The 21,618-nt window shown below is 43.0% G+C and overlaps 1 protein-coding gene across 11 annotated transcripts in view; it reads left to right on the top strand.

The window, feature by feature from the left end:
* The window catches only part of LOC105487111 (astrotactin 2), a 995,255-nt gene that overhangs the window by 121,578 nt on the left and 852,059 nt on the right, over positions 1-21,618 (top strand). For all 11 annotated transcript variants that reach the window (XR_011612991.1, XR_011612990.1, XR_011612989.1 and 8 more), the window contains exon 2: positions 12,774-12,961. Coding sequence is in view for 7 of the 11 variants with exons in the window: in XM_011750424.3 (XP_011748726.3) it covers positions 12,774-12,961 (188 nt within the window). In the remaining 4 variants the exon portion in view is untranslated. The remainder of the gene's footprint in view (positions 1-12,773; positions 12,962-21,618) is intronic.

Raw genomic sequence — 21,618 nt, 5'->3', positions numbered from 1 at the left:
TACAGTGTGATAAGCACAGAGCAGGAAAGCCCAACCCAGTCTTGCGGCGGGGTGAGCGGGGAGGCTGCACAAAGGAGGAGGCATCTTCCAGTTAGCTATTGCCGTGTAACAAACACCCCCAAACTTAGTGGCTTACGACAGTTGATTTGCTTCTATTTATATGGGCTGGTTATTTACGCTGAGCTTGGTTGGGCACTTCTCCTTATGGTGGTCTTGGCTGATCTCTGTGGGTCTCTCCTGCGTCTGTGGTCAGTCGGCAGGTTTGCTAGCAGCAGGAGGACCCAGGTTGGCTTCTCACATATTCTGTGGTCAGCAGCAGGTTTTGTCTGGGGCAGCATAGGCAGATGGGCCATCCTTCGCTCTGCTCCCATCAAGCTAATCTCACATGACAATTGCAGGGATCCCAGGGGCAGCAAGAGGGGGCAAGCCCCAGAACATAAACGCTTTTCAAATCTCTGAGTGTGTCAGTTGTGTCATTTTCCCGTTGGCTAGAGAAAGTCCTGCAGCCAACTCTGATTCAAGGGGAGAAGAAACAGACTCACGTCTTGATAGGGATATCTGCAATGTCACATGACACTGGTTTAAATGTAAGGAGGAAGAGAGCTGTTGACTGTTTGTGTAGTCTACTTACAGCTGAGTTCTGAAGATTAAGAGTTAGGTGGGTAAAAAAGGGTAGAATAGAGAACAGTGAGAACAAGGATATGGATCTATGAGTGTAAAGGCAGGGCCACCTGAAGGAATGAAAACACAGGGTAGACAAGGCACAGGAGTGCTCAGTTGTCCTGGTTTGGCTGCATCAAATGTCATTTGGTCCAGGATGGTGCTGTTTGGATAGATGGCATAGGGGGCTATAAAGCTGGGGTGAAGGAGAGGGTAGGGACAGGTCAAAACAGTATGTGCTTAGTCTGAGGAGCTCTTACCTGGTCCTTCCCACTTCTGGTTCTTAATGTCTCTGAGTCTTCTTCCTGTACACTGTACCTCAGTATTACAGTTTGTGAAATTGGAGTCAGGAATTTCACCATGCTGTCCTCTTTACTTGGGTTTCTATTTTAATCTTGTATCAGTCAATATTTGTCAGTCTCCTGCTGTTGCAAAAATTGCTGAGCTACCAAAAGGAGTCAGAGGAGATAAAAGCAATTCCTGGTTCAGAAGACTCTTAAGACCTAGCAAAAGTCATGGAGATTTAGGGATGGGTGAAGTTCGTGAAGTCAGGGAAGGAAGTAGAAGCCTGCCAGGGTAGTGGAGGGCTCAGGAGAGGTAGAGGGCATTTTGAACTGGGCTCTTTAGAGGGTCACTTCAGCGGGGTTTTGAATGATAGGTAACATCCGTGTATGCAGAAGAAAAGATTAAGGCATTTCAGGCAGGTGGCACGGTGTGAACAAAGGCTAAGAGGTAAGAATGTTGCTTGGGGCTAGTGGACCACGATATGGTTCCCATAAGCAATGGATTTAGGCCAGTGTCTGACACTGGGGATTAATTCATCATATAAAGGTATTCCTTTAAGCCTTGCCTCTCCCACCTTTCTGCAAATAGCTGTTGGACTCAATGTCGGATGTGTTTATTCTTCTAGGTTCTGTTTGGTCACTGGGTTTCACAGGTTTCATTTTTCCTCCTCACACATCATACTGCATGGTGCCATGCTTTCCTGACTCATTGTATTTTACATGTCGTGTGAATCCATGTATGTGGCATTCAGATGCTGAGTCCCCTGGGTTGGGGTGTGGGGGTTGGGGTTGACAAGTCAGACATAGCAACAGAGACCTGAGATGCCCTCTTGGCAGCATCTTCAGGATAGTTGGAAGGGGCCCTGGCATTATGAGGGATTTTTAGCACTTCTTGTCCCTCATGCTGCTAAATCACTTTTGGGATTTAAGGAGGTTCTGCCTCTCCTCTCTGTGAATCCTTGTATCATTGTTCTTCTAAACAATGAGATCAGAAGAACACTGCATCATGATGCGTTGTGATTTAAGGCAAGTTGCTACTCTTCTCTGGTCCTCATTTTACAGATTAGTAAAATGGATGGGATAGATCATTGATCTCCATCCTTTTACGCTCCCTTCCTGTTGTAATTTTCCATGATTCCAGGTCACTGCTGTAGGGATAACTTAAAAAGGTTTACAGGGCACTGGGGACAAGGCAGAAGGGACTTGGAAACTGTTTCCAAGTAAAGTAGGAAGTTTTATCTCTGTGACTGCTGCCTCCTTTTTCTTTATATTTGATACTGTCACACACACCCCACTGTTCTCAAAACAACCCAGTGCTTCTTGCCTTGACAGCGGTGAGTTAGAAAAGAGTGACGAGAAGACAGACAACTGACAGGGAATATCCATAGGCTAAATGCTGCTCTAGGCTCCTTCCAACGCGTTATCTCCTGTTATTCTCACAGCAATCCTAAGAGATTGATTTTATGATTCCCATTCTTTCATATGAGGCCAGTGAGGCTTAGAGAGGTGAACTTAATTTGTTAAAGGTCAACCCAGTGAAATATAGGAAGGAGCAAAGTGATCTTAAAAACTCATTCTCCATAAGACAGAATGCTTCATATACCTCTTTCCCAGGAGATATTTGCATCTTAAAAACAGAGGAAACAAATGACTTTACTATGATGAAATGAATAGGCAGAGCACCTGAGTGACCTGGAAGGATGCCTACTGCCCTGGTACTTATCATATCACACCCCCTGGCATACACTTGATTTCTCAATCTCTTTACTCAAATGTGCAAGCTCCTTTCTCAGCCCGGGTAGGACAGTGGTGAAAGTGCTAAATTTGGAATCTGTGAATCAGGGTTTGGAAAAGTGTAGTCCCTTTTTAGGGCCTCAGACATCTCAGCTGAAAACTGGGTGTTCTACTATTTACTTTACCAATGTGGGTTTCCTATGAGGGCTAAATGAGACAGTGAATGAAAGCCCTTAGCCTGGCACACAAGTAGGTGTTAGCAAAGGTTAGTTCCTGTCTCCATTCTTTAGGCACCCACTCTCTGCATCAGTTTGCAATGTTGTGGGACAAGGAAGAGGAGGGGAAGGAGAAAAACTCATTAACATTGGGATGGATTTTTAAAAAGACAGACAGAGAGAGCATGCAAACAGAGAAACCAAGCGCATATCATGAAGTGAAATAACAAAGACCAAGCAAAGAAATACAGCAAGGAGAGAGGGAAATGGTATGGGAGAGAATAACTGGGAGTAATGAGAATCAATTCCAGCAACCCTCTATCTATTTCCAAATCTAATCTGAAACAATATGCTTTTCTCCCTTGCCAATAGCTCTTAATTCTTCCGTTCCCCTCCGTTATTTAACCGGGTATAACTGTATTATTTATCTTCACTGAGTGGCTTGGGAAAACAGTTTTATGTAAAAGATGCAGTTCCCAAAGGATGTGGTATTGGGCAGATTGGAGGCAGAGGCATAGATGAGCGCTGACAGCTGGGGTTGGGGAGGAGGAGTCTGAGGTACCTCTGGAGTCTGGAGACTCTAATCCCACTATTTAAAGAGTACCATTCTCTCCAGAAGAGCTTGAGTCTGTTCTCCAGCTGCTGCCAGAGGGCTTTGGCTACGTCATGGCCCCTGCCACTTCACCTTCTGTCCCCACAGGCGACCTCCCAGACCTAGCATACCATTGGCGTTATCCTGTGGGCATTTAATCTGGCCTGACATCAGGATATCTTAGAATTATGAAATGTCCAGATTATAGACTCTCCCTTCTTGCCCTGTCCAAACCCCTGATAAATGAGGAGCATTAGCTGACCTCTCACATGTGTTCCTGTAACACACTGTGCCTCCTATCTTGCGGTCATTACCACACACTCATCATCTTTGCTGACTTTCCTTTTTCTGCTCTCCTAGATTGTGACTTTCTTGAGGACAAGAAACTCAGGAAATGTACATTTAGTGATGCATTGATTCGACAAATATTTATTGCACACCTGCTGCATGCTAAATAATGAAGACTGCAATGTCCTAGACAGGCATCATCTTCTATGAATTAATGATTAAATGGGTGGATGACTGAAAAAACTGAAGCAAGGGGAAATGCTTGCTGCTGCTTAGAGGGAACAAAAGAATATCTAGACTATATTGGAAAGTCTGTGAGGATAGTAGTCAAATTGATCTTTTCCTCCAATCTATTCTTAGGACCTAGCACTGTGCCTGGCACATTTCAGACAGTCAGTAGATAATTATTGGAAGGTATATTGGTGGTTGAAGTATGTTGTTGGATGATTGTATTTGCTTTCAGAACTAACTGTAAAACTTTGCAGATTTCTAAGCATGTTGCTATGTATGGCCTTATTTTCTCTCAGTTCTACATTAGATGTGATGTAAGTAGGCCACACTGTGACCCCCATTTTACAAGTAAAGAAAATCATAGAGGCTCTGTAATTTGTGCTCCAGGACACCAGTCAGGTGCTGTATATAGATCACAAAAATATAAGCTTCTGACTCAAAATTCAGTGTTCTCTTCACTAACCCAGGCTGTTTAATTAGGTCAGAATGACTGGGGTCCATCCATTCACCTATTCACCCATCAGTCCATCCACCTTGTCATCTTAATTCATAGTATATGGAGAGCTTCATTAACCTCTGAGCTCGGGCTTGGTCTGACTGCATAAAGGAGCCCCAAGTGGGACCCGGCACTTATATTATTCTGCTAGGTGATGGTCCATGGGCAAGAGTTGGTAGCCCCCAGCCTCCCTCTATAATAGTAGCTTCTGCATTTTATACTGGTTCCCCCCACTGTATCCCTTTGTACATTTGTGACCTTCTTGCCTTCTTGCCCTTGTGCCAATTCTCCATCTGAAATGCCCTCTGCCACATAGCCATTTGTTGAAATCTTGCCAATTCTTTGAGACGCCTCTATGAAGACTTTTTAGATCCAGCCAGAAGTAATCTCCTTCCCTCTAAGCTTTCTACTTTGCTTTATAGCTCTTTATAGCAGGTCTTTTCTCAGCCCCTTGGACTAAGCTCCCGAGGACAGAGTCCCACAATGCCAGCTCTCAGAAAAGGCTGGTTGACTAAATTAATCTTTAAAGTGAGTATTTGCATCTGCTACAGAGGTAAAATATAGTCAATATAGAAAATGTAGAGAACAGTTAATCAGAACATGATTAAAATCACCTCTGATCCCGCTATTTAGAGAGTGCCATTCTTCGTGGTCCATTGTATTTTTTTTTCCAGCTGTTTATACACATACTCACGTCTAAACAGAATCATAAGAGTGTCCATTTTCTTTGTGAATTCCCCTATCTCACTTCATGAAAATATAAGCTCCTTGAAAAGTAACGTTTCTTTCTTTTCATGTGCATTCTCCAGGATGTTAGGTAAATTTCTGTAGAGTTGCTGTATGGGAATCCAGCCATTATTAACACCACAAGTTGCTGTCTCTTCTCTCTATCCTCTGGAAATACTCATCTGACTTCAAATATGGCATAGGTCAATTAAACATACAGAACATTTTGGAGCCCCTACTCTGTTCATCCACTGTACCAGGCACCAGGCTACACAAATAGTGCACTGACATGTCCCTGCACTAGGATCCAATAAGGGAAGTCAGCTGTATACAGAGACTATTTTAAAAGAGAGAGAGAGAGAGAGAGAGAGAGAGAGAGAGAGAGACCAAGTCAGTGGTAAGAGGATGCTATAACTATGTATATAAAGTCATATATAACAAATGTAACTGTGGAGTGCTCTCTAAGTATCGAGACCAACCTGACAGCTCGTTTGTTTGTATTATCTCATTTGATTCTAAAAACGACCCCGTGAGGCAGGTGCTGTTATTATTCTCATTTGGTAGGTGGGGGAACTGAGGCATGAAGAAGTGAAGAGCTTGCCCAAAACACACAGGTTGAATACATGGGAGATGGGATGCAAATTCAAGCAGTTGGTCTCCAGACCCTGTGATCTTATGCAGCATGCAATATTCCTCCTTATGAAAGCATGGAGGAGCACAACATATTGAATTAGGAAAAAAACATCGTATATGTGGTACATTATATAAACATCTGGTCAGAATTGATATTTAAGTGCAAGGAAAGGCATACGAAGAGATCAGACTGGGGAGAAATGCATATGATAGGCCAGGAAAGGCCTTGTGTGTCAGGCTCAATAAATTAGGTTTTATCTTGAGGGACTGTAGAAAACATTGGAGGGTTTTGAGCAAAGGTATTATATGGTTAGTTTGACAAGTTAGAAATTTCATCCTGGTAGCCATTTAATGGATGGCTGGAAGGACGGAAGCCTGAAGGTAGGGATACCTGTTAAGGAGCCTGCTGAATAGTCTTCATTTGCTTCTTGAGATCCCCTTTCCCACCTGCTGTGCACCCAGGAAGGCTGACTTATATGATTTGTTTCATTTAAGCATCCTTGGGTGTTTAGTCGAGGTCAACTTGTGTGAGACCCCTGCAAAACATTGCTGGGTAGAAGGAGAATGAGGTTAGGAATTTACCCTCTTGAAAACCTCCATCCTGGGTTGTGCATTGGCAGTGACTGGGTTATTCTAGTAAAAGCTATAGTTCTTATTTGGTAGCTATATGGTAGCCCTTTCCTACAGCTATGGCTTTTGTAGGGTTTGATAGTCCCCCATCCCTAACATCCCTTGCCCTTCAGGCCTAGGGTGGTGACGATTCCTTGCTGTTGTCAACATGGGAGTACTTTGTTGCTCATCATTAGTTTGCTTTAACCCTGCCCAAGCCTTTGTAAATGCTCCCTTCATTAAACACTTCTCAATGACCTTCCTGAGTATGTCTCCTCCTCTCTGATGAGACCCTGACTGGCACAGAACCATTTGCAATAGCCCATGAGAGAGATGATAAAGCTTTGCATTAATTAAGCATTTTAGAGATGAAAAAGGGCATGAGTATTGCGATTATTTCCCAGGCCCACTCAGCAAGACTTGATGTGTGACAATCACCCATGAATGCTGGAATAGCTAGTGGCAAGGTTGGTTAAAGTCAACATCACTACCTTTCCCACCTCTTTCTGCCTGGGCAGTGAGTTCATCTCATGTAATGCCTGCTTTCCCCATGGCGAGAAAAAGACCGTTTGCAAACTCATTGGAAGCTTTCTCTGGGCTTCAGCAAATAATCTGCTGGAGGGTCAGCTGGTGCTAAAGAATCAGAAGGCTGCTTAGTTAGCCACTTGGGAGATGTTACGAAGATGGCTGGTGATGAGAAGAGCTGCTTATTTTCATAATGACCTTCAGGAATTAAATAAAAATACAATGAGTGTCATAGATTAGGAAGAACAAGCTGATTAAAAGCACAACATGCCTTTGGGATTTTTTATTTCTTTTCCAGGAGGCTGAAAGGCATCAGTGGCCACCGAGGCAGGATGGCAGTCTACCCAGAATCGCTGATGAAGGCTGATCCTCTCTCTTGGCTTTTGTGGGGCGGTTGAGGGGATTTGAGCCTGTTGAATATTTCACGAGTTGCAGCCCATGGGGGAGAGCAGAAAAAGGTGAAAAGGCAATCCCTGTGTTTCTTTATGATTCCAATATAAAACCAAGCTCTCCAGGGTGGGAGGGAGGCAGGCACTGGAGTCAGCCTACCGCCAGAAGGCATGGTACACCAATTCTCCCACTTTAATATCTGCTGTTTCATTTTATATTCATCATGTCAGCATAATCTGCCTTTATGGGAATCGTCTTGGTTCCCGACCAAATGCGTTCAGTCCCCCTTTTGCTTTAAGTTTGATTGTAATATGACTTGAAGACTTCAATGAAATGTTTATGTGGAAGGAGTAGGGGAAGAGAAAAGGGAAAATGCAATTGGAAAATCAATCAGCAGAGAATTTCAAGAACTGGTTTTGGCCATGTTACTGTTTTATTAACCTGTTTTTAAGGGACACAGGACTGGTTTTCTGACCAAGTGTACTCTACTGGTTCTGAATAAAATGTACACAGTATCACCAAGCATTCAAAGCCCTTAACTCTGTGTCTGAAATACTTTTTTTTTTTTTTTTTTGAGATGGAGTCTCACTCTATCACCCAGGCTGAAATGCAGTGGCACAATCTCAGCTCACTGCAACCTCCACCTCCCGGGTTCAAGCGATTCTCCTGTCTCAGCCTTCTGAGTAGCTGGGACTACAGGCGCATGCTGCCACACCCAGCTAATTTTTGTATTTTTAATAGAGGCGGGATTTTACCATATGGGCCTGGCTGGTCTCAAACTCCTGACCTAGGCCCACCTAGGCCTCCCAAAGTGCTGGTATTACAGGTGTGAGCCACCGCGGCAGGCCCTGAACTACATTTCTCACCTGACGTTCTGCTCCACTTCGACATACACATGCAGCTTCATGCCCCTGAGATGAGGAGCTGATGTCTACGCCTTCTTCTCCTCCCCTCTGAGGGACATCCATCTGTTCATCCTCTGCAATGCTCATACCGCCACCTTTTGGAAGTAGTTCTTGGCTGCAAACTAGGAGAGTCTTTTCCCACCTTGGAGTTTTCAATAGATCTTTAGTTCTTCCTCCTCTTCTTCTTTTTTTTAATTTCCTGATGAAATGTAACACTCTTTGAATTCTATTTTTCAGTCCTTCCACCATTTTATTATGGATGTGTGCAAATAAGTGTATTACTGAGTCACTAAAATATATGTAAATGCATAAATATGTATCTATCAAATCACTGAAATATATATATATATATGCATTAAGCATTCTAAGGATGAAAAAGGGCATGAGTATTTGAAATATATATACACATATATATGTATATAATTCAGTGATTCAGTAATTATTTACTGAGCATGTATTCTGTGCCAAGCACTTTCCAAAGTGCTTGAGAGATGGCAGGAAATAAGACACGCAAGGTCCCTGCTCTCCTGAAGAGAGAGACAATAAACACATGTTCAAGGAAGTGTAAAGCATAAAGTGATTTTCCTTCCTTCCTCCCTTCCTTCCTTCCTTCCTTCCTTCCTTCCTTCCTTCCTTCCTTCCTTCCTTCCTTCATTTCATTTCATTTCATTTTTGAGACAGGGTCTTACTCTGTATCCCAGGCTGGAGTGCAGCGGTGCAATCTTGACTCCCTGCAACCTCTATTTTCCGGGTTCAAGCGATTCTTGGGCCTCTGCCCCCTGAGTAGCTGGGATTACAGGCTCATGCCACCATGCCTGCTTAATTTTTATATTTTTTTAGTAGACATGGGCTTTTGCCATGTTGGCTGGGCCGGTCTCAAAGGCCTGGCTTCAATTGATCTGCCTGCCTTGGTCTCCCAAAGTGCTGAGTTTACAGGCATGAGCCACGATGCCCGGCGTGAATTTCTAATCATGATAATCGCTATCGAAAGTTTTTGTAAAAGGGATATAATAAAGATGGATGTGTGTGAAGAGGACTACTTCAGCTAGAGTGAACAGGCACAGCTTCTCTGAGCAGGTATCATTTGAACTGAGAGACAAACACTGAGAAGAAGCCAGCTCGTAGGTTCTGGGAGGAGAGTGCTAGGAATGTTGGGCAGAAAGTACTCAAGCCCTGAGACAAGTGGGAGTCTGGCCTGTTTGAGAAAAAGTTGTAAAGTCCTGCAGGGCTGGAGTGCGTGATGAAGGGGTGATGGTGGAAGATAGTCCCGATAACACACAGTTGCCTGGACCATAGTCAATGGAGAGTGTGCATGTGTGTAGACAGTAACATGAGCCAGGAGACATTTGACTGGGGAGAATTTCCACTGCTAAATGATTATGAGCTCCCTGAAGGCAAGGCTATATCTCATTTAACTCCATATTCTGAGCTACTGAGCTGCCTGGAATGGAGTAGGTGTTTGATAAGTATGTTTAATAAATAAACAAATGCATAAATAAATGAATAATGAGTGAATGAATGATCGAGGCCTTCTGCTTCTTCTAAAGCATTTTTCCCTTTAACATTTCATACCCCTCCTCTCTCCTCTCCAACAACAGTTTCTTTTCTTTGTAATAAAGTAAGTCTGGAGTTATTCTCTGTGATTCAATATTTACTGTGTTTCACACACTGTTATTATCATTTAACGTTTACTGTCTGCTGACTGTGCACTCATCACTGTAGCAAACAAAGAGCTCAATCTAGTTTTGGTTCATGGGCTAATTTAGTGAAGAAAAAGGAGATGTAAGTGCAACTGGCATAGTAGAAATTGCACGGGCTGGAAATCCACTGGTTTTAGCTAGGTACAAATTCACCAGTGAACTTAAGTCACCAACCTCCTGAGACCTTCTGCTTTCTCATCTGAACATGGAAAGGGGAAGCCTCTTTAATAGTGGGGTTTCAGGCACAGGCTGGAGAGAACACTAGGAGTGAGGAGCTCAGATTTCCACAAGCATCCCTCTGTTCATGCCACCTTCCTCTATGGCAGGCTGTGTCAACCAGATGTAACCTACCTTGGGGCTTTCTTCTGGTGCCTTTCCAGGGACACTCAGCACATGGAGCACCTGCCTAGCCAGCAGTACGTGGAACTACTGAATTAGACACTGCTATTTCTAGTGCAGCTCTCAACCCTGGGTTCCCTGGACCTCTGGTTTTGGGCTTTGATGCACTGAGAGAAAAATGAGCCAGACCATTTACCATAATGTCTTCACCTTGCCTTGGCCCAGCTGGCTGTCTGCCAGGGAAGCTACTGCCAAGGCCTCGGGTGCTGAGGCTGGGAGGGGGTCAGTGGGGCAGCAGATCACCCCAGCCTGGGATAAAGAGAAGGTGCTGAGAGGAGACCTACTGCTCAAATTGATCACCCAGCCAGTCCCTCCCCAGAACCACAGTGGGTTCTCAGGGCCCTTTGGGGCCTGTGCTCTAAGCACTGACAAACCTTTGTGATTATCTCAAGGCCTGTTCAACTCTTCCAGCTGCAAGGGAAGCCCAAGCATGTGTTTGCTTGGCCTAATAACTTACTATGTTCTCACCACTTTGTCTTTTACTTGGAATGAGTAGGAGGCCATGCAAAGACTGTAAATGGAGGGCTTAGTGATGTGAGATGACTTTTGCTTGGCAGGATTCCTCTGACTTCTGGTTGAGAATAGAATGGACAAGGGTGGAAGAAGAGAGTCAAGTTAAGAAGGCCTTGCAGTAAGCCAGGCAGGAGAGCATAATGCCTTGTCCCCTGTGGCTGATGTAGAGGGACTGGAAAGGATTGAATGTTGAATGGCTTTGGAAGGATTTCCTGATGAACCGAATGAGGAGTGGGAGAGAAAGCAAACTGTCAAGGATGGCTCACGGTTTTTGTTTTTTATTTTTTTCAGAGCAGCTGAAGGATGAATTAGATCCTGTTCCTATCAACGATGATGATGATGACAAATCAATGCCTAACTTAAAAATTCATAGCTAATATTTTTAACTCTTATTAAGTGCTAAACACTCTTCTAAGGATTTTTGATTGTGAACCTCAAGGAGGGAGAGTCTATTGGGCATGGGTGATATAAGAATAATTCAGTAGAACTGGGTGATGAGTAGGTGATTTGGTGGTATCATCTCTTCTTTTCAAGATGATTCTTTTTCATTCCGTGTCACCAGATATGATGAGCACTGCAGTGGTACATGGAGAGGGCTGATTGAATAAGTGGCTATAATTCAGCTTGCCCATCAGTCCTCCTCGTGTGTGTGTGTTTGTGTGTGTGTGTGTGAATGAACACACTTGAGGTCTTTGGGGACTGTAGGAATACTGCCTCAAGGTCATAGCTGTCTCGGGGGGAGGGGCCGAGGTTCTAAGCCTCCAACACTACTAAGGCTACTTGTCTACTGATGGACACTATAAAGGCTATTTGTCTCCCATTTATCTCCCTTGAGTGCAGACCTAATAATTCTCCAAGAACTCCACCACCTTTCCCTTGTATTAATGCTTGAGATACATTGACGGGTCTTATCTTTCTAGGACATTTGCAGGCACACACCCCTTTAGTCGAGGGGACTGTGGAGCAATTGTACAATCCCCTTGCAATGACACTTTCAGCACCTTATGCCATGACTCTTTTTTACTAATAAAAAGGTATGATACATTGAACAAAAATACTATTCAAATGATACTCATTTTTAAATTATTTACAGAAGGAAAACCAGCATAGAGACAAGAATTAGAAACTTCAAGTCAGGAGATTGAATTTTACAATTTACTAGAAAGTTCTCACTCCCCATCGGCTATATGAAAACATTGGGATAGGGCAGTAGCTATGCCGGTATTTTTAAACCAAAGAAACTTTTGTGCCTACCTTCTTTTGCTTGGGAGTGCAGTATATACCTTACAAAAAAATGGAGCTGCTCTGATGGAAGCAAGAGGGACATGCTCAGGGCAAACCTCTTGGTAAGCTCCTTTCCCATGCAAGATGACCCTGAGCTACCTCAGCTGAGCTGATGCTCTCTTGGGCCTTTCTGGCTCCGAGGTTTGGCCATGAGTACTTCCAGCTCAGCTTCTAAAGAATCCATACTCTCAACTCCTACTTCTTTCATGGATTTCTTTCCTTCATCTTCTTCTAGTTCCATAGCCACAAAAGAATGAAAGCACTTTTATCCTTAGTTCCATTCCACTATCAGAGTAGAATGAATTACCCAATCACATGTGATGTATTAAAAAGGGCCTCAGACAGATCTGGGTGCAAACCCCACTTCCACTATTCTGTTACTTTAGGTGAATCTTGGTCACAGTTGACCCACCTATAAATGAAAGTGATGATCCCTAGCTCGTAGACTTGATGTGAGGAAAGACATCCTGGCAAAAAAAAAAAAAAAAAAAATGGATGCCTGCTGAGCTGATTAGGTGGGCTCTTTTCCTCCCTGGAGCACCGAGGCCAGGCATACAGCTCACCCAGTGCCTCGGGTCTTGTCTTGCAGAGATGTCTGGCACAGCGGCGGACATCTCGCTGGTGCACTGGAGACAGCAGTGGCTGGAGAATGGCACCTTGTACTTCCACGTCTCCATGAGCAGCTCCGGGCAGCTGGCCCAAGCCACCGCCCCCACTCTCCAGGAGCCCTCGGAGATTGTTGAGGAGCAGATGCACATCCTCCACATTTCTGTGATGGTGAGTGACGGGGGAATGTGCTCGGGGTCGGGGATTGCGTTGGGGAGGAATGGGTGGAGAGATGGAGGGGGCAGGGGATGGTCCACAGATGGAAGGAAAGAGCCAAGCTCAAGAGGCTAGAATGAGAAACAGAAAATCAAATGGATTCTGTGGTGTCACTTGGACTGATGCATACCCATCCATCATCTGTCAGCTGTGAGAAATTAATTGTGCTTCAGAGAAGAAAATAAAGGGTCTCCAACTCCTCATCCTTTTGGCCGACATCTCTGGGAATAGCTGTTTAACACCTGTCACGTGCTTGGCCTGCTTTGCTGAGGGCTGAGGTTTGGTGCTTCAGAATACAACTGGCCATTCCAAGAATGACTGAACAAGCAAAATTGGAATAAAACCAGAACAGGCTGCCTTTTCCAAAGTGCCCTTGATGTGTCAGGTGTTTTAACCCTTACAACAACTGCATGGTGACCCTTGGAGCTGGCCTGGATGTAGCCCTCGCAGTGGTTCACAGAAGCCCCTGCATAACTCTCACTTTATAGTTGCTAATACTGTGGCAGAGGGGCAAAGAAACTTACCCAAGGTCACATAGCCAGTGAAAGATGCAGCTACTCTTGAGTGTTCAAATCCAAGCATATCTGGCTACTAAGCCTGAACTATGTCCTATATACCCTGTTTTCTCCCAATTCAAGAATTTGTTGAGTATCTACCAATTGTTAAGCACTGTACTGGACACATTTATGGAAATTATCTCTCACTCTGCTCTTGCCAAGAATGGATGAGGTCCAGCGAATCACCTCCACATGGTCGCAGAGAGAAGATGTGGCTGTCCAGCTCTGTTGGCCCCATGATACAGAACTCTGAGTCTGCTGCCTCCACCCAGAAGGTCACTAGGGCTGGAATCACTTGAGTCGTAGTCTAAAAGTATCTAGGCTTATATTATATGCTTTCTTTAAAAAGCTATATTTATTGGCATTGCATGGTAGATAGAAAAACAAAACCAGAAAATAAATCCAGTATGTAGGAAGCAGAGGGTCTAATGGGCTCAGGAAGAAACTTGACATCTTTCTGGTGCTTTATATTCCTCAAAGCCACTCTTACATTTACTTCTCCTTTTCTTCTTTAGTACGGCTCTGCCAGAAACCCGAGGTTAGGAAATGGTATCTCCAGCATACATATGAGGAGGGTATGGCCCAGAGGGGTGAAGTGATGGGAATAAAGCCACTCAGCAAAGCAGAGCTACCTCTCACTCCTCATTTCTTCCTTGAATTTAACAATCAGCTGTATTTTTTGACTCTACAATGGAGCAAACCTTTAGTTTTAGTCTCTTTCTCATTTCTCTTTGACGAACGCTGTGCATTAGACACTCTGATTAGGGTTGAGTAAGATCTTAGAAGTTTTCTCTTTTTGGAAAAACACATACACTCCCCAGCCAGGCAGCAATGTTAATTTTGGACCTTACGCATGCTCATCACGTGGAGGAACAAATCAAGGCCTTTGTGTTATTCATGGAATGAGTGTGATAGACTTTTTCCATATGTATATTTAGCAAATGATGCAGCCTCACACCAAGCAAGTGGGTGCCTGCATGCTAAGTTTGGGGTGCAAATTTGTAAGCACCATCTCAGAGCGCTTGCTGAGTTCCTCATGGGGTGTGGGATACCACCTAATGTTAGGAAGAGGCTGAGGGACGTGAATGCTCTTCTTCCTTTAACATTTGAGAGTGAGACTCAGTTTTGACCAATGTTCGTTAAACATTTTCTGTGTTTCAGCACATTTACTTACATGTATCCTTCTTGTAACCCAGTAACCTAGATAGTATTATCTCAATTATAAATGAACTTCCAATGTGTCTTTTTTGCCTCCAGGCCCAGCATTAGTTTCACTGAATCAGACTTTCTCCCCAGGATGGTAGGTTTTCCTCAACTTTCCCTTTTGCTCAGTAAGTTTAGCTTCGAAATAATAACTCACTGAGGTCCAGATGTCACTGCAATTCCCTGTAGTTCAAGATTTGGCTGGCAGAGTAGGTAACGTGGAGGCTGGCACACTCCAGACCCTCCCCACCCATGAGCCAAAGTGGCCCAAGGCTACCACCATGTGTCCAAAGTTCCTTCCCCCATTCAGGGCTCCATAATCTGGATCTCTCCTGTCCCTGCCCTCCCCTCCCCTCAGGGAACAGAGTCATGTCTTGGAGACACTGAACCCCAAGGTGTTCCGCTTCTCAGAGGTGGGGCATGCCAAGAACACTGTTCTCTCTAGAGGTAGGAAGACAGTCATAAGCACAGACTTGGAGCACAGACTTGAGGTCTCTCTCTGACACTGAACTAGGGTATGAGCCCTTTGTCTTGTTTTTGTCATTTATAAAACAAGGATGGTACTCATAGTTATGTAGACACAACAAGCCCTCAGATCAGAGGAGCTTGGCACTTAAGGGTATTTGTTTTTGTTCATAGGGGCACTTTAGTTGAAAAACTTGAGATGTGCTGATTTATTATACCCGTCTATTCTGTAGTTGGATACTGAGGTCTGGGACAGGCTAGGACTTGTCTAAGATCCCTCAGGCAGTCAACAGGGCTTGGCCTGGAGGTCAGACCTCTCCGTGGCTCAGACTCTACCCTGGTCGTTCTGGCCACAGACAATTCAGCAAGAACAAAAAGAGTGTTTATATTTAAGATGGCTGGGATCTCTCTCCCCATTTCACAATTGAGAAATCGGAGATTCATGAGTTTAACTGATTTGCCTAAGTCTCCTGGGCTAATAAAAAGGCAGTTCTGGGACCAGGATTTCCCCAGGATTCCAAACTTGTGTTTGGCTGTTCACGAAATCATGGCCCTGACCCTGCAGGATGGACTTTTGTTTTCATCTTTGGTGAAGATCCAAGGTGGTCTGTGAGAAGATCCAAATCTTCTAGTCAGATGTCAAAGAAGTCTGGAGGCTAGGATCTATGCACTTCATCCCCTTTTGTCAGCACAAATATCCTGCTCACCCATGCAGGGAAACTAGCTCCCATTCAGCCACTGGAACCTGCTACAATCTATGCCTCCTAGGGTAGAGCCATTGTACTCTCTAGGCTTGTGAAGGCCAGAGTTGAGCATCTACCTGGTCCCAAAGTTTGCATCATCTGAATATTAATATCCCAAAAGGTGATGCAGCAAGGAGGTACTCTGAACCCAGTCCAGAAAGAGAGAGTAAACAGTCATCTCCATTTGTCTTCTGTCCCAGCTTCAGCATGCCCTCCTCAGCTCCTCAGCTCCTCAGCTGTGCAGGTGGCAGGATGCAGAGAAAAAAGCAGAGCAATGGAATTCAGCAGACCTGGCTCTGAATATAGTCTCTTCTACTTCCTGCTTCCTGGTCATTTTACCTTAGGCACATCCCTTCATGCCTCTGAGCCTCAGTTTCCTTATCCATGAAACCAAACTGATCATACCAATCTCACAGAATTATTGAAAAGAGTGGAGAAAAATTATTGAAAAGAGTGGAAAAAACATACAATGGTGCCTAATACCCAGGCTGGCACATACTGCGTGCATAGTCACAAATGGCTATTAATAATGTCATTGAAACAATGTTTAAAGGACTCCAATTTCGGAGTAAAAAGACATTGGCTTTAGTCTTATATTTGCTGCTATTTTGCTGTCTGATCTAGAGAAATAATCATAATACCTGACATTTATTTTGAGTATTTATTATATGCCAGGCAGTGTTCCAAATTTTGTTCTCTGCGTGTTATCACTTTCAATCCTCACAACAAACCTTAAGGTGGATACTATCCCTCACCTGAGGAATCTGAAATGTTAATAAATACCTATCTACGTGACATTGATCACACAAAGGTTAAGTGGCAAAACCAATTTTTCACTCTATATATGCTGGTTTCAGAAACTGTGCCCTTCATCTATATAACAGGCCACCATTTTCCTTCTCTATGCATCCATTGTTGATTTAAATGATAAGATTTCATGAGTGAATTCTTACAAAGACTCTACCCTATGTGGAATCCATGGGTATTTTATGAGGGTTTATGACTTGGAAATCAACTCCAGGGTTGAACAATGTCTCTATCACTACCTTTATGTCCTCAGCCAAGTTACCTTCATCTTTTGTAAAACTGGGATAATATTCCCCAATACTTAGAGATGTTTTTCTAGGCACGGAATGAGATCACACTCACAAATGCCCTGCACGATGAAAATAATGACTGCTACCACTGAGAACTTTCTGTATGCCAGGCCCAAAGTGCAGCACCTGTATTATTTCATCTAATTATTCCAATGCTTCTATATGATAAGTCCTGTTGTTGCCCCTCACTTACAGATGAGAGCTAGGGAGTTAGTGGGGTTTTGGCATCTTGCCATCCGCATCACCAATAAGTGTTGAAGCTGAGATTCCAACTCTGGTTGGAATTGAGAGTCTGTGTGCTTGGGCCCAGTTCTGCATGGCACAGTCCCTGACATTCAGTAAGTGCTCAAAAAGCAGTAGCTGTTATTAAAAAGTTAGCTATAGTGAGGGTCATCATGTCTGTTTATTTATAGAGTATTCACTCCAGGTGCACAAAACATTTGATAGAAATTGGAAACTTGTCAGTTAGGGAGAGGAGTTGCTCATTCCAGCATTTTATAGATAGGAGAAAAGAAACCCAAAGGAGGCTGAGTGATTTGGTTACAGGTGCACAGTCAGAGGAAAACCATGGCTTGAATCCTGGAGTGTACTTTGCATTGTTTATCAGAACAAAGAGGTTCTTTTAGTGTTGGTATTCTTATTTAGGAAGTGGGAAGACTTGACCTGCTTCACGCAGGCATGAGGAAATGCAATAAGTCCTAGCAGATGTGATCACAACTTCTTGTTTCTTTTTTGCATTTAGTTGTTTTTTTTTTCATTTTGCTTTTTGTTGCCATTGCCATTGTCACATTGGCATTTCAAGATATATTTTACTTTTGTATAGATCAAAGTTGCTTTCAACAAAAATAGTTATCACTTGTGGTTCAGAGGGTCGGTCATATAATTCTACTCTTTCCTCCTCTCCCCCTTTTTAACAGTGAGAAAAATAATTTCATTTTAATGTAATGTGTCTTGTTTTAAAGATTTCCACAAGAGTTGCTAGATAGAAACTGTTTGAGACCAATATGTTTCATCTTGGCGCTTTTGTTTTTTCCCTTTCGTCTTTTTGGTGACAAAATGTTTGGAGAAAGGGGATGAAAAGAAATGTTTGGTTTGATGTAGAAGAAGAAAAGAATTTTGAGGGCATGTTTTTCTCAAAAGGATCATCCCAAAGAAAATGCCATGGATTTGTACTGCTGGCCTCCAATGAGGGAGGATTCCAAGGCGCCAAAATTCTCTTGCACGACAGGACAAACTTTTCAAAGTGTCTGAGCTATCCATCAGTGGAGTAGGCGGAATCAAGAAGTTGTGAGTTTCTTCTCCCTGAGTTTATACAAGTAAAGTCGCTGGGGTTTAGAGAGGAATAATAGTTAAATTAGATGACTATTATAGTTGCCTCCAATTTAGATGATCAATGACTCTGTGATAGAATTACATAGAATAATACTTTGAGGATTATAAAATGTCACACAAATCTAAGACATTGTTATTATCATTCTTATTCAGTAGCTTTGTTTAGAGGATCGGTGTGATACTGGGATAATACTTGTTAAAGTTTTCTGTAAAAGGTGGCTTTACATCATTGTTCCAACCATGACATTTTTTCATTCATAGCATATTCCTTCATTCATTGATTTAATCATTCATTTATGTAATGGTTTACCTGCCTATTAAATCTAGCAAGGAAAATCCTATCTGCTAGAAAAAAATAAAAATAAAAAGAGAAAAAAATGCTTTTTACAAAATCAGCCACCAGCTCAGATTGAGCCAACTATGGGATCTCATTGCTAAAAATGGTCTTATATTTTAAGTTGAATTAATAAAAGGCTAGGTTTCTGAACAAATAATTGTAGAGGTACTGGGTAAGAACTGAAATATTGTGTTTATTTTTGGGGCCATATGTTAACAGAAACAGTAACTGAGTGGAAATAATAACTGAGTAATCAAGACATTGAAGGATCTTAAAATAATAGTGCTAACAAGCACTTTTACAGTGCTTAATGTGATCGTACTTGACATATATTTAACTCATTAAATTCTTACAGAAATCTCCATAGATATTATTATTACTCCTGTTCTACTGTTGAGAAAATAAGCACAGGGAATATAACTAACTTGTAAGACCTGTGACTCTGTGTGTTCTGAGGTTCACATTGCGGCTTCATAACTGACTTAGTAGTAGTGGGATTGGAGCGTGTATTTTCTCTGATGGAATTACCTATCTAAAGAGGGGCTGTTATGGGAATCATCAGAGATGATAGATAGAAAGCACATATGCTGGAGCCTGACACATAGCCCTGGTTCTATAAATGTCATTACTCTGCTACTTATAAGTGCATTAGCTTCCTAGGCTGCAATAACAAAGTACCACAAACTGAGTGGCTTAAACGACAGACATTTATTATCTCACAATCCTCGAGGCCGGAAGTTTAAAATCAAGATATCTGCAAGACCATGCACCCTTTGGAGGCACCAGGGAAAGATCTGCTCCAGGCTTTCCTTCTAGGTTCTGGTAGTGCCTTGGCTTGTGGCAGCAGAACCCCATCTTCACATGGCATTCTGCCCATGTGATATCTGTCTCTATGCCCCAATTCTCCCCCTTTTATAAGGACACCAGAGGCCAGGTGCGGTGGCTCAAGCCTGTAATCCCACCGCTTTGAAAGGCCAAGGTGGGTGCATCGCCTGAGCTCAGGAGTTTGAGACCAGCCTGGGCCACATGGCGAAACCCCATCTATAGCAAAAATACAAAAAATTAGTTGGGCTTGGTGGTGTGAGCCTGTGGTCCTAGCTACTCATGAGACTGAGGTGGGAGGATTGCCTGAGCCTGGGAGATGGAGGTTGCAGTGAGCCAAGATCATGCCACTGCACTGTAACTGGGTCCCACCCTAACAACCTCACTTATAAATTGATTACCTTTATAAATACCCTGTCTTCAAATAAGGACACATTCTGAGGTACTGAGGATTAGGAGCCTAACATATTGCTTTTGGAGGACCCAATTCAACTGATAACAATAAATATTCAGGTCGTTGCAAAACTAACTGTAGTTTTTGCCGTTGAAAGTAGTACCACTACTGACAAGATCTACCGATGTATACTAAAATTAATGGTGAAACTTTGAGAAGAAATACCATTACTTTCAAAGGCAAAAACCGCAGTTACTTTTGCACCAAGCTAATACTGTCATCATGTTATTTATACGTAATATTATTGAAGGTCACTCAGGACAACTAGGGTAGGAGAAGTCAAGCTGTTACAGACTGTGACTCCCAAATGCTTTTCAGAGAAAAGGCAGAGTAATAGGGAAAACAGATCCTGAGAGGGATTATTTAAAATGTGACGATGGCACACATCTAGTAGTGGAAAAACCATGTAACACACGCAGCACAAATAGTTATGTGTCTCTATTGTGCCACTGATATGCTCCATGATCTCATACAAGTCACGTCCGCTTCTTAGCCTCACTGCACCCATCTAAAAATGAAGATACCAGGCTTATATCAATTGTCAAGGTATGATGAAGTTTGGTAACATAAATATCCCAAGAACTTTTTTATATAAGTGGGCCATACCCCACGAGTATCATTCACGTTTGTTTTCTTTTTTTTTTTTTTACAGAAAGCAGAAATTTTAATATTGTAAGTATAGAGTTTAAAAATACTTTAAAATTTTAAGTCACATGAACCTTGTGACTTGGTCTTGACTTGCTTCAACAACATGGTTTCACTAAAAGTCTTCAGGGTCTCTAACTAGGCCTGTGGGCAAAGTAGGAAAATAAGCCATAGCTTTTGTGTGTAGGAAATGTAGGAAATGCTTATTTTTTTTACAACATTTAGAGATGCACCATAGCGAAGTAGAATGAGCATGGAATTTGGCTTCAGGAGGCCTGGTTTCAAGCTTAGACTACCACAAACCAGCTAGAGAAATGCAGGCTAGCCATCTCACCTCTCAGAGTTTCTTCTGTGATCATTTGCAAAATGGAAATAAAATTAAAATTGTAACATCAAACTTAATGCACATAAAAGCATTTAGCAAGAATTTCCAAAAAATAGTAGAAGTATGAAATATAATGGTATCTTGGAGCTGAAAACACCTTTGACCTCACAGAATCCAAATCTTCCAGGCTAGTCAGCTCTTGCTTGTTTATTCTGCAAACAAACCACTCTACATCTCAGTGCCTTGGCCACACAGTGCTTTATTTCTCATGCACCTTACACATCAGCAGCTGCAGTCACCGCAGGCTCAGCTCTGCTTGTCTTCTCCTTCTGGTACTTTGGCTGAAGGGGAGCTCCAGTTTGAAACATTTGGTTTTCATGGCAGAGGGAATGAGCAAGAAAGCTGGCAAAAATCTAGGATGCCTCTTGCAACTGATGCTCAGATGTGGGTTCTCTCACATTCTATCGGCCAAAGCACATCACATGGCCAAGCCCAGAGCCAATGGCAGGGGTGTGTACTTCTTTTACAGGGGGTGCACATGCAAGCAATTGCCACAGCAATGGAATATACCCCACCTTCATGTTACAGATGGGGAAAATGAAGCTGGAGAATGGATGTTCTTCATCCCTGTC

Source organism: Macaca nemestrina, chromosome 14 (assembly GCF_043159975.1).
Source record: "Macaca nemestrina isolate mMacNem1 chromosome 14, mMacNem.hap1, whole genome shotgun sequence".
In the NCBI taxonomy this organism is placed as follows: Eukaryota; Metazoa; Chordata; class Mammalia; order Primates; family Cercopithecidae; genus Macaca; species Macaca nemestrina.
This window is presented reverse-complemented; position numbering and strand designations above follow the sequence as displayed.